Here is a 13,523-nt window from a genome sequence, read left to right as displayed (position 1 = left end):
CACCTGCCGCACACACAGACACGTGGTGAAACTTTTCTTGTCCTTCCTGTAGTGATTGAATTGCAAGAAAACAGCCTTTCAGCCGCAGCGCACACCATAATCTAGCTGTGCGCACCACTCCAACAGCTGATGCTCTGCTTGAACTTTGAGCTGCTATCGGAAAGTTTTTTTTTTTTTTTTAATATTAAAACTGCCAAAGTCTTTTTTTTTTAACCTTTTAAGAAACACTATTTTAAAATAGTCAGTGTAGTTTTTGTAAACCCTTATAATTACAAACAATGTTTTTGATGGAAAACATGAAATGGTGACATACCAAAGTTTCTTGCCTTGGGGCTAAGTAGTGTTTTGTTTAGTTTTTTTCTCATTGCTGAAGACTTAAATTTGTATTAGATAACATATTAAGGGTTCACTGTGCTGCTACTCACCTTGCAAGTACTGTAATTCACGATAGAAAGTTAGTCTCTCCAAAAGAAATCTCAACTGACACCTTTTGGGTTTCGTCTTTTTTCTTCAGCTCTGTATGAAATGAAACTGTTACGTTGCATCATTTACTGTCCATTACATTTGTGATTGTTATATTTTTGGCATGCAGCTTATTTGAATCTTGATAAGACAGCGTTTCTACTTTCACTTCACTTTAACCAGCGTAGATTGTGTGATCTTGCTGAAGCCTTGCTATTGTTGGCGTGATGGGAACCACCATGCTGCACATGGGTGCAAATGACCAGCAGAAAATATTATTCATCAGAAAGGGGGAATACACAGTCATGGCAGGGAAAAATCTCAGACGGTGTACTTACTTATTTAGATCTCCCTAGTCTAAGTTTGACTTTGTTGTATCAAGCAGTCAAGCTCACTTCTGCAGATTAGATCTCAGAACCTTTTCTACCAAGGCTTTTGCACTGATCTACTTTTTAAAAAGAAAGGTTCATAGCTTCATATTTTGCTCAAATTCTCCAGTTTTTGCTTAATTTTTTTTGTACAAATCCAACAAGCCCAAACCTATATCTTGACTCTCATTTTAAAGTAATTAAGTCTGCCTTTACTCTGATTCTATGCTAAACATGTAGGAACTGGTTTGTGAATTTAGTTCATGTTGAATATAGGACTTTATTCAAATGTTGACTCTCTAGTGTCGTGGTTTGTTGTAGAGGTGAAAGTAAAATTGATCAGGGTTGTACGTTCTTAGTCTTTGCACAGACTTGTTCTATTTACAGCCTTATTTATTATTATACTTTCCATGCAATCGAGTCTGCGTATTACCCTAAGCAGTATGCTTTTATAGTTTTGAGAAAATATTTTCCATTTTAAATAATTGCTTTAGAAATAAGCTTCTGTTAGTTTAATGTCAAAACTTGGTTAAAAATGTATGTAATTATGCAATGATTGAATCTCCCCATGTACAAAGAACTTAAACCTGTTGGTGCCTGCCTCACATCTAACGCGTTTCTCCCAGCTGAGCATTTGACCCAGCTCTATGAGCCCAAAGCATAGATGGAATAGCTATACAGGAGAAGCCCTTCGTCATGGAGGTTTGTTGGAGCACTTCTGGAGTCGACCTGATGACTCAGCAATGAGAAACTTCCCACATACCTGAGACGGTGGCCTCAGTACAGGGAACACATTGTGACTGATGGATCACCATGTTGTGTTGGGTTACTTTTTCTGTTGGTAATCTGTTGAGCAAATCGAGGGCCAAATACCACGAACGAATGAATATTGTGTAAGTATATGATCAGAGACCTTTTTTCTTAGTTTATTTTTGGCCTTTATTGACGTCTACTAGACAGGCAATGAGCTGAGAAAGAAGGGGGAAGACACTGTAGCCTCTGCATGTGGGACAGCTTTCTTAGCTCTACAACACACAGTGCCCCAATTGCATTCATTTTAATATGTTTCTTTTTCATGAGTGACATGGAATTTGCTTTATTTTGTCTTTATAGGAATCGAGGGAAGGAGGGGAGGAGCAGAAAATAATTTTTTTTTTTACTGTTCTTTATTCAAGACCCTCTTCCATACCTGTAGGCTGGATTAAAGACCTTTTTTCCCCCTGACTCCACGTGATTTAAGAACGACCCACCTCCGTTATGCCTCCGACTCTCTAAGTGAGGTGGTCACACGCCCATATCAGCTGACTCGTATTTGGGCAATCCAGTTTTGTGGGTCGAAGGGGTGATGTAGCGATGATGACGTGACGTTTGGTCGACTAGCTCACATTAGTATTGAAAACAAGACTCAAATATCATTTCAGATGAGAATGGCAAGAATGTGAGATACATCATCAAAATTTGAAGCTCCCGCTCAGCCAGTACCAGGACGGCTAAACTGAGTTTGTCCACCAACATCTATATCACGTGACACTCTGTAGTCCAGGGCTCAGAATAATGATAATCAATCTGTGACTTTTAGCATTTTGGACAATGCCATCATTCCATTGAGTCTTTGCTGCCATGATACTCTGCTAAATCATTACATTATGTAAAATGCAAGTTTATATATTATCCAACAATTATTGTACTCCAAATAGTCCTTTATGGCATCAGTACTTCACGCTGATACAGCAATGACGATATGTCCACGATATGTTCGTCCAGAGCTGCCGGCTTAATTTTTCAAAACTCACAGCTTCATGGAATGTCTCTGTATTGAGAGCTTTGATGGAAATGTTTTGTGAAAGAGGCTACCATCACCATAACTTTGTCAACTTTGGTACCAGAGTGTTTCCCAAGCCTGGTTGTCGGTGACCACTATCCTTCATGTTTTAGATGCATCCTTATTCCACCTTACCATATTCCAATGATGGCATGAATGAAGTGCGGCAGAAGCCTGTTAATCACCCATTCAGTTAAGCCAGGTGTGCGAGGAGATGCTGAAAACTTTCAGGACAGTGATTCATGAGGAGCAGTGTTGGGAATCAACGCTCTACCACAATTCTTTTTTTATTTTAGCTAAAATAAAAAAAAAAAGAACTAAAACCTAAGAACCATTGCTCTTGTTTATTAAATAGATGCATTGTAATCACTTTATGGTTGTATTTTTATCTGTAGAAATGTCTCTGGTTAGCTGTAAAACCTGTTGATTTTCCAGTTACAGGTTTGACTCTGCAACCTGGATCTTGGAGAAAAATGTTCATTTTGGACCAAATCATTTGAGCCTAGAAACATTAACATCTATATTGTGCTATTTGCACAATGTATAGTTGTGATATTATCTTGCCATGTCAATATTGGTCCCAGTTAACCCACATTCTCCACATATTTGATCCCATCGCTTTCTGTGAGCTTTAGCATCCCACTCACCGTCATCTACATTATGCATTTTGATTTTATGGTTGAACCAGACATAGGATTGAAGTGCAGAGTCGGAATGCTAGACACTTGATATCTTGTTGACATCCAGATCCTGCGTCTAAATATCCCTTTGTGATATTGATATTGTGCACATTAATTTTGCAGTAGCATTTCCTAAGTTACTGTAAACACTATTGTCTGGTGTCCATAATTTGATGAAATGAATATGGAGACAAGAAACTGGTACGGGCCACTCCCCAGTCCTCCTCTGTTCTTTTCCTAGCCATCATCTTATGCACACATACAGAAAAATTATTCGGTTCAACTTGACCTGATACTGCCACATGTTAGAAAGCATTTCACAAAAACTAAAATCAACGACGTATATGAAAGAGTCAGCTCTTGGTTTTTATTTCTGCCAGATTGAGCTCCTCTTTCTCCCAAGCAAAATAAAACTTGTTGAATGTCGGATTTACTGCACTTTAGAATTCGGAAAGGACTTATGCATTCGGGTTAGTGAAGCTTTCTTTTGAAGCAATGTCAAATATATATCTGTGCGTGTCTTTGGATATCTTTCAGTTACTGAGCATATAAAATCAAACGCGGCTTGTTTTGGGTTCATGAAGTAATGCTGGAAAAGACTTGTTCATTCTGTTTACACAACAGAAGTAAAAGCTCACCTGGCACTGTAAAATCCTCGAGGAGAATCTTGTTTTTTTAGTCTGACTTCTCAGTCTGATGTAATGTAGCTTACTGAATTAGCCTTTTTGGACGTTTAAATGAGTTGAAAGACTAAAGGTACTCTACAGCATGTCTGACTTAAAGTTAGATTAACTGCTTTCTATTAAATTTCAAGCATTACTGAAATAGTGACGCTAATTAAAAATTTAATAGCATCAGGTTTCTTCCTTTGTCTTCTTAGCATATTGAGAGATTTTGCATTGTTGTTGAGTACCTTTTTATTTTTTTGGCCAATTCAAACATTAAAATATGTCAGCAGACATAAGAGACGAGCTTAGCTGTTAGCTTCCTGCTAGCTCTTCTCTAAAACAGCTGCCTCAGAATAACTCTGTGCTGCTGCTGCTGCAACACATAATGTGAGAGAACGGATTTTGCACGGGGGCATAATTACATTCAGGCACATTATATTTATCGATAAGGGAAACTTTACTAATGTTTGCCCACTCTGTTTGGGGAAATAATGAGGGTTTGGTCCCTGATACCTGCTGCGCTCTGTAATGAACCCATAAGTGGCTGAGGGGAAAAAAATGGTGGGTGGGAGGGAAGAATTGTGGAGGAAGAAAGAAACGAGGTGCAAGGGGGAGGGAAACCGTAGCAGCGGTACAAGTTGGCTCGGGTGTTGTTTTTGCACCGCATAGAAGCAACAAGCAAACCTCCCCCCACCTCCTCCCTGTCCTGCTCTCCACTACTCAAACTCACTGATGCATGCTTCAATCCACCTACCCTCGCCCTCTCGCTCACGCAGAATGGGATGTTGCGTGGGCTACCGAATCAGTAGGATGACAATTAAATTCATATCGGTCGTTCTAATTTTAACACGGCTCGTTTTTCACCAACATATACGTCCCGAGTGCGTTTTCCTGTTTGCTCTCTAGGAGAAGCGGGGGTCTTAAGCCTCAAAAAAAGAAAACAAAAAAGCAAGCAGGTGGTTAGTTCTGTTGTCTTGAAACATCTGCCTGAATAGTTATTGAATGGGCTGCCATGCGAGTAACTAAGTAGTGACTGACTGGTTTACGTAAAGTCTGTCTGCCCCGGTGGCTGGCTGATTCCTGGCTGGATGGCAGCTGCTGCTGTTCAAACAGAGCTGCATCTGCTCGGCCCTTTGTTCTAACGCACACTGATAAAAAAAAAGAAACACACACACTCGGTGACTCCAAGTGTGTGTTAGCAAAGAAAAGAAGTTCCTTTGTTTAGTTGTGAATTGGAGTTTGGGGGCAGGGTGCGGGGGACGCTAATGCGAAATGAGTCTCTCTCCTGGTGTGGAGGTTAGTTTTCCTCCCTCCCCCATCTCTGACCCCCTGTTGTTGTGGTTACATATAATTAAGTTTGGTCATCTTTGAAACTTCTAGGGTTGGAAAAATTAGAAAGTGTTCAGAGTGAATTCTTTAAAATACTTTATTAGAATACATTTCAGCAATAAGGCAGTTCAGAGTGCTTTACACCATAAAAACATAATACTTCAACAAATTGTCAAAGAAGCAATGAAGATTTTGTCAAATCATCATCAAATATATTGATGTATCTGTTATTATGAATCAAAGGCAACTCTAAACATTTGTTAGTTTAAAGGAACTCGGTGTTTTGGCTGTTTTTGCAGTTTTCTGGAAGTTTGTTGAAGATTTGAGGAGCATAGAAACTGAATGCTGCAACTCCACATTTGTTTTCATGTAAGGAAAGTGATTTAGAGAAATGCTACACTGTCAATTTTAATTTCAAATTTAAAACACGATTTGATTTTATTTAAGATCACTTTAATCATGCTGCAAAACCTTTGGCAAAGTAGCAATATTTACCAAAAATGCTTTTATCAGTCTGTGAAAGATCAGAGCAAAGGAAATGGCTAGATATCCTTTGATGGGGTCTGATTGGTAATCGGCAGGTGGAATACCAAAAAACACAAAGCAAAAACCTACATCTGCTCTTTGCTGTTATGAATATTTCCACTAATGTCTTATTTTCTCTTTCTGTTTCTCCAGGAACCTTAATGAGGACGATGGAGTGGAACGCTTCAAATTAGTGGTTAGCTCTTCACTTCACAGCACACCTCCCATCTGTGGGCCCACCACCCAGCCATGGCGGACCCAGGGATGTTGAGCCTCTTTGGTGACGATGCAGGGTTGTTCTCGGACGAATTGGATCCTTTGGGTGACTGCTTCCCCTCGCAGTCAACGGCTGGCCCAGCCAACCCACTCGCCCCGCCCACAAACCCGTCTCTGAACCACGAGCACCAGGGAACCAGGGCTTACCACCAAGGGATGCTTCACGGCACCGGGGCCGGACCGGGGCAGTCCAAACTGGGGCAGATGTATGAGCACAGCCCGTATACAGGCTACGATCAAGCAGGTGCCCCCGGGGGACGGATGATGGCCCAGAACGGTCCCAGCCAGGGCTCGCCGAATGTGAACACGGCCATGAACGGCATGACCTCCCACTACCACAACAACCCAGCTAACTCTAGCAACACTCACCACGGGTACCAGGGCGATGCTGGGGCAGCAGGAGGAGGCGGGGGCGGAGTTTGGGGCCCACAGCAGCAGAGCAGATCTGTGTATCAGCAGGCTTCAGCACCATCAGGGGCTGGTCCCAACCAGATGGGAAGCTACCAAATGTCTCAAGGCAACTACGCTGGCATGCAGGCTCCTCCTACATCCGGTGCAGCGCGCATGAATCAACACTACCCTTCACAGAGCATGGCCCCTGTTCCAGCTCAGGACCCATCTCACTACTTAGGACATGTTGGGATGGGTGGAGTCCAGATGAGACAGCCTCAGCCGCAGCCCCAGAACTATCCCAACATGGGCCACGCACCTCGATACCCACACTCCCCTTCTAGACAACCTCCACACCAGCACCAACAGGGCATGGCACCGTTCGGGGGTGCTCAGTACCCTGGCTATCAGCCCCAGTATGCTGCCATGGGGCCTGGGATGGGCCAGGGGGCTAATGCTAACGTCAGCGCTAACACCAGTCAGGCCATGGGAGCAGGGCAGCTGGGCCAGAGGTTCAACCAGGGAGTGAGCTCAGCACCGGGGCAACAGGGACAACGATACCCCTCTGTTCCACCCCACCAGCCCCACTCTGCCTCAATGCAGCAGCAGGCAGGGCAGCAAGGCCAGCCTATGCACCCCCTAAACCACCCCCCGAATCTTCCCCAACCTCCAAACCAACCCCAGTCCCACCTTACCGCCCCAGCTCAGGGATCTTACCCCTCTCCGTCGTCTATGTCCCCAATGCGGGTTCTGGGAACCCCGACTCCTCCTCCTCAGCAAGGAAGACCCCCCAGCGCAGGACTAGCCGGGCCTCCGGATATCGCAGGATACACAGCAATGCATTCTCCGCCCAGCGCTATGGCCCATGCACAGAGAACTCCCCAGACCTCTCTATCTGCAGCACACCCACAACACCAGCAGCCCCACAACATGCCTCCCAGTGCAGGGCAAATTTATCCTGGCATGGGGCCTCAGCGTGGACCACAAATCGGGCCGACTCGGCTCCAGCAACCACAAGGTAAGCAGCCGTCAAACTTCATATTTACACTCATGCACCAACTGTAGAGTCTAAATACAAAACAAGGCTGGTGAAGTTTCTTTTTATTAAACAGATGGTTGAGAACATTTGGCACCATGCTGGTTCCGGTGAGAGTTTCTGTTCACGCTCATTTTATTAAGGCGGTGGAAATAAGGAGACATTGCTGGTATATTTAGAAACAACGCACAGATTTAATGGATTAACTTTTTTTTCCCCCCCAAAGCTCAGTGCTCTGATCAAAGAGTCAGAAGGTGCTATATTTTGGGGAGTTGTGGGATCTTGCTTAGGATCAAAGATGAGGCTTGTAGAAATTTTACAAGACTGTGCACGTTTTCTTCCAACTTTTCCCCAAATGTTTCCTGTATTCTTTGCAGATACTTTAACTGGTTATATTTTTAAGTCATTGAAATATATAATTTTCTTTTTATATATGTGTCCGTTCCAGGACAGAAGGGAGAGAAGACCAAGACAGGATGAATTACAGTCTGACCATACACACATAAAATCTGCTTTATAAGAGGAAAAAAAAAAAAGTCTGTTCTTTACAGACAAACTTTGCCGCCTCAGTGAATCAGAAGTCCTTAAAAATGCTCAAAAAGAGACGATAGCCTTCATTTTCAGGTCATTCTGTGAGCGCAACCTAGCTCTTCATGGCGCTTTGGTGCAGAAACCAAGGAAACGTGTGACTGTAGCCTTCTGAACTGTCTAGATGAGTGAACAACTGAAGAAACTAAAGTTGTGAAGGCTGGCGACCCAAAATGGCCTTGCAGATTAAAATACGAATGGATAAGTCTAACCATCAAACACAAATCTATAGTGATGTTTGTGTCTTTTGAAATTTGTAATGAATCTTAAACCTCCATGATGCATACTGGCGGTTTTAAGAAGAAAGATGCATATAAACCACATTGTAATAAGTAAAGGTTTAAATGTAGCTACAAGAAGAAAAAAGGCCAAGTTTCTACTGGGATACAAACTCTTAAAATTATTTTTTCCTCTTCTCTTTTCCCCATAAACAAGGGGTTTTATTTTAATGGACCAGGAGAACAGGATTTAACCTTATTTTGACTTTTTGATTAGTGTAGATATGATTATTTGAAATGCATTGATATATTGCAATGTATCAATGCCTTATGTAAGTGGCTTAAATCTCTAAACTTTGTGAGTCTTTAATCATATCACCAAAGCCAGCAAAGAAGTAAATTTTTCTCCATCAAGTCTGAAGAATTGAATTCAAAAAAATGTATATCTGTTAAAGAGTTTTCATCTGCATCTTAGTCCAAAATCTATAAATTTTTTCCCAGAAAAAAAAGCCCAGAAATTTGCAGTAGGAGACAAATTCAACATTTAAAATCTAAAAAACCAGTGAAAAAATATGACCCAGATTTTGTCTGGACGCTGTCCAAAGGTTAACTGTGCCATCAGAATAAAAATGAAACGTTTTACTGGAACCGTTCCTGTTGAGAGATAATAAATGGGAGTGGTACTAAGACTAAGCCGTGAGGAACTCCTATAACTGTATTGCTGTCACCACTATAATAATCCGTCATCTTTGGTTTCTCTTTCCAGGGCCTCATGAAGCCTCAGTCAGCCAGGGGGGGGACCAGCGCCTGCTCCAGGCCCAGCAGCAGGCCTCTCGAGGTGGGCAGCCCATGCCGTCTGCTCCTATGGGGTTCCAGGGTCCGCCTATTGGTCAACACGGAGCCCCTGCCCCTAACCAGGGCTTAGCTCCACCTGCCCAGAACACTCAGACGCAGCACACGCATCTGCCCCCACACCCCCACCACCTGCAAAGCACGCCCCCTCCTCCCAGCCAGGCCTCCCACCCATGGGCACCTCAGCCATCTGCCCCCCACCCACTCTCCTCACCCCCTCTTACCCCACAGAAAGTGCCTCACATACAGGTGAGTCTCCATCAAACGAACACTTTGATGTGGTAGCGAAGCTGCGAGTGTGAGAGAGATCAAGACTATGCGCATTTGTTTTTGTGTGTGGGTGTTTTTCATGTGAATGTTTATTTTTCATGTGGGTGGGGAAATTGTGTGTATGTTTTTGGAGTCTAAGGGAAGTGTGTGCGCATGTTCATAAACGTGTGTGTGTGTACATGACATTTGAAAACGCAGCGGTGTATCGGGTACTGGATCATTGGGGTTTTGTGTGTGTTTTTGCCCTTTGTGTGTGCCGGTGTCTGCCCTGTGTGTGGTTGTATTTCCGTGAGTGTGTGTGTGTGTGTGTGTGTGTGTGTGTATGTATGGGGGGGGGGGAAATGGATTCTTGCAGCTGTTTGCTTCCTGTGAGCTGCATATCCTGAGACACGTGTGCAACACACACATGCACACAGGCACGCGCACAGAGGCGCCACCAGAATAATCTCTCCTCGCTCTTGGTCCCACTCTCCTCCCCCTCCCCACCTTCTATAGAGGAAACCTCCCTTCCTGTCTCCCCCCCCTTCCCCGTCTCCTCTCTTTCCGCTCTCTCTCCACTTGTCTGTCTTTCTCACTGTTTGTCTTATCCACTTCAGGGATATCATCACTGACCTAATGCTGTGTAGCGAGAAGTACAGAGAGATGGGCAGAAAAGGCAGATTGGTTTATAAGATGAAATAAATGTCTGGTAAGATTTCAGAAGGTTGTAAAATTGGCTGTGAAACTGAGGTGAAGGAGTGGGACAACTTGATTTCACTGCTGGAATCTTCTCCAGGAATCAGGGCAGCTTTCTGGGGGCATTCTCCTCCTACAGGAACCAGGGCCAGTAGTAGAAATGTATCCCTGCTCTGGTTGGTTGATAGTAGTAGAATAAGTAGTTTTATTTATATAGCACTTTTTCATCAACAAGGCAGGTCAAAGTGCTAGTTCTTTTCGTATCTTCATACGAAGGGTGTAAATTAGCCTTCTCCCTGTTTAACCTGGTTGAAGATTCATATTTCCCATTAACTTCAAATTGTACAGCAGGATTATTTGGTGTGGTTTATTTTCCCTACCAACCTGCACACCCAGTAACTTATGTTAATTATCACAGCTTTAGGGCAATTACATCCAAATACTTTAAAGAAGCAGCTAACCTTGGTGTATTTATGTATTCAACATAAACACAGTTAAACTTGCGTTACTGAAAAGCAACGTTTTATCTCTACAGGAACCCATTTTTCTCTCTTCCGTACATTGAAAACGGCATTAAGATTTCCCATTTTCTCAGTCTGTACCAGCCTTCTTTAGCATTTAAATCACAACTGCTACCAAGGAATCCTATTAATGCTGTTGGTCTGACTTCACTGTTTTCACTGTAAATCTGCAGTTTTAACAGATTTACATCCTATAATAGCTGTAGTTCATCTCGGATGTATTAAGTCGTTGAAGTGGCAACATACTTTCGCAGGAGGAATGTGATCATCTCACCATTAGTTGTAGTTTCCATAAACAGCCAGATTTTGGACGTCACTTTGAAATATGCACACTTGGTGAAATGGAAACTTCGGAGACACGGGGTCCCAGAAGTCTTCAAAGGTCTTAAATTCATTTATCTTAAAATGTCTTCAATCCACGTTGATAGAGCAAGTTTGCCTTAAATAGTATCACCTTCCTAAAATTATGTCCTAAGACTTTTATTGCCAAAAGTTATTTTGGCAAAATGAAACTTGCCACCTCTTTTTTTATTAATTTATGTATTGCAGCAAAAGATCCTTAACTTTTGTCAAGACGAGACTATTTAATCTGATGTAATCTATGGGATTTTGTTCACTCTTGGGACTTTTCTGTCAGGCAAAAGTTTGAGTCACACTCATTGACTCGAGAGGGCTGAAGCTACCGCTAACTAGCTGCTAACGTACCTCACTAGCCGTCTAACTTTTTTTCGTGGGAAAGATCAAATTTATCGCCACTGGGCTGGATGACATTTGTACATTTCTTACTAGGAGATATAGGTCTTGAATTTTATTCATAATGGTCTTAAGAAATCTTACATATGAATTGTTGAAACATGCAGAATCTGACAGATTCACGTCCATGGGGAAAATGTTTTGGGGAAGACACAGTGCATCTGATGAGGAGCACAGGATCCTTGGAAAAAGAGAGGAGGGCCGGTGGGGAGAAGTTCTCATTTCCAATAGTCACATTTGTGTGTTGGAGTCGCCCGCGTCACGTGCCCCTCGCCTTCCATTAGCTTGTTTTGTTGCTCAAAGCCCCCTTTCTCCACTGACCCATTCATGCACAATAGCAGCCCTGTGGCCACACAAACAGAGCTAGTCCCCTCTTTCTCTTCCCTCTGCTTCCCTACCCTCGCCTAGCGCTCCCCATCTCCAAGACGGCGTTTGCCGCGTTCCGTGGTTGACATTTCAGCCGTCACACTTAATTTATCCAGGACTCCTGACCTAGATGCCAGGTTGACTGGTGAGCCCCACTTCTCGCCTGGGCGCGCCGCGTGCTCCGTCCCGACTTAAGCTGCCGTCCCCCGCTTCCCCTGTTGACACACACACACATACACACACAAGCATTGATAGCTTGGTCCAGAATAGGATGGTGAATTGCCTAGAGAAATAGGAGAGCCTCACTAGAGGAGTTGAGGAGGGGGGGTGTGTGGCACAGAAAGGGAGTTCATCTCATGATGCACTTGTTAGAAAGAGCTACACACACACACACACACACACACGCACCAAGCTGGTCGGTCAGTCAGTCAGTCAGTCATGATGACTGCATGTCTGGTACTCTAAGCTCCATCTGTTCACTAAGCATGGTTATTACACACGCACGCACACACACACGCACGCGGGCCTTCGTCAGCATCTCAAGGTCACAGCTCCGGCAGAATGCTGTGCTGTGACCTTTATTCTACAACTCGCACACACATACACACACAATGTTGCGTGCAGCACTCCGGTTGACATATAACATGCTTGTCTCGCCCCTCCCCCCCCTACTCATCTCACAGTCAGAGAGCTGTTATGCTATTTAGCTCGCTAAGATTCTCCAGCTTCATGCAAACGCTTTTCTGCGTTCGGGCACATCTTGTTCTGATTTTCAGTTTTTCTCAAATTAATTTACTCATTCTGCTAGTTTTGTTGAGCGTTTTGGCAAATTAAAGCAAATTGTGCTCTGGATTCTTCCTCCTGCCTGTGTTCTCTCTAAATGTCATGTTTGCTCTTTCTAAAACAATGTGTTCAACAAAAATAAATGGCTCTGTGAATATCCGCAGTAGATCGCTTTAACTGAATCTTGTTATGAGGTGCACTTGAGCAGCTGGACACAAAATTTCCAATTTCATCATGTTTTTGTTAGTAATTTTACATCACCTGCTAGGCTAGGGGGAGCTTTAATATGTATTGAACAGGAAGTGCAGTGAAGTGGACTGAGCACTACCTAGAATTTATTTATCCCCCCCCCCAACATACATATTGGCCAGCTGCACATAATGTTTTAATAAAAAAATATTGGAAGCTTCTGATTGCTATTTATTCTGTAAACACATGGCTCACTTTATTTTTCCGGCTGGTAAAACATTCGGAGGTCAAATCTTCAGAAAGGAAAGGACAACAACTGCAGAGACATTCAACCAATCACGTTTAAACTTTGCTATAAATGTAGATCATCAACATTAGTGTTGCAGCCAGTCTACGTCTTTACATCTTGTAACTAGCGGTTGCTGACAACTCTTTAAAGGGCTCGCAAGCTTGTGTGCGTTATAAGTCCTCTCCAGGATTAAAGAGTGTTTAACCCACATTTGGGGCATGAATCTAACCTAATGATGGGGTGTGTGAGATTTTCAGTGAGGCGTCCCCTCCTTCACATCTCTAGGTGATGGTTATAATTAACAATTTATACCTGGATGGCAAAGCCTGTGTCATCTGCCCACTAACGTCTGCTAGGTTATTGCTTGCAGCCCCGACCGCACTGACTGCAGTGATAATACTGCCTTTCAAATTGTGCCACTTAGCATTCCCCACAGAAACTATGGGGTAAGATATGACTGTTG

General features: G+C 43.2%; 1 protein-coding gene across 1 annotated transcript in view; it reads left to right on the top strand.

Moving 5' to 3' along the window:
• chd7 (chromodomain helicase DNA binding protein 7) overlaps window positions 1-13,523 on the top strand; it is an 87,761-nt gene that overhangs the window by 19,327 nt on the left and 54,911 nt on the right. The window contains exons 2-3 of the mRNA XM_014987039.2: window positions 6,008-7,538; window positions 9,129-9,463. Coding sequence (XP_014842525.2) covers window positions 6,104-7,538; window positions 9,129-9,463 — 1,770 coding nt within the window. The 5' untranslated portion in view covers window positions 6,008-6,103. The remainder of the gene's footprint in view (window positions 1-6,007; window positions 7,539-9,128; window positions 9,464-13,523) is intronic.

The sequence above is a fragment of the Poecilia mexicana genome, unplaced genomic scaffold (genome assembly GCF_051168715.1).
Source record: "Poecilia mexicana isolate PSO_F unplaced genomic scaffold, ASM5116871v1 scaffold_17, whole genome shotgun sequence".
In the NCBI taxonomy this organism is placed as follows: Eukaryota; Metazoa; Chordata; class Actinopteri; order Cyprinodontiformes; family Poeciliidae; genus Poecilia; species Poecilia mexicana.
The sequence above is the reverse complement of the archived record's forward strand: the minus strand, read 5'-3'. Positions and strand labels throughout refer to the sequence as shown.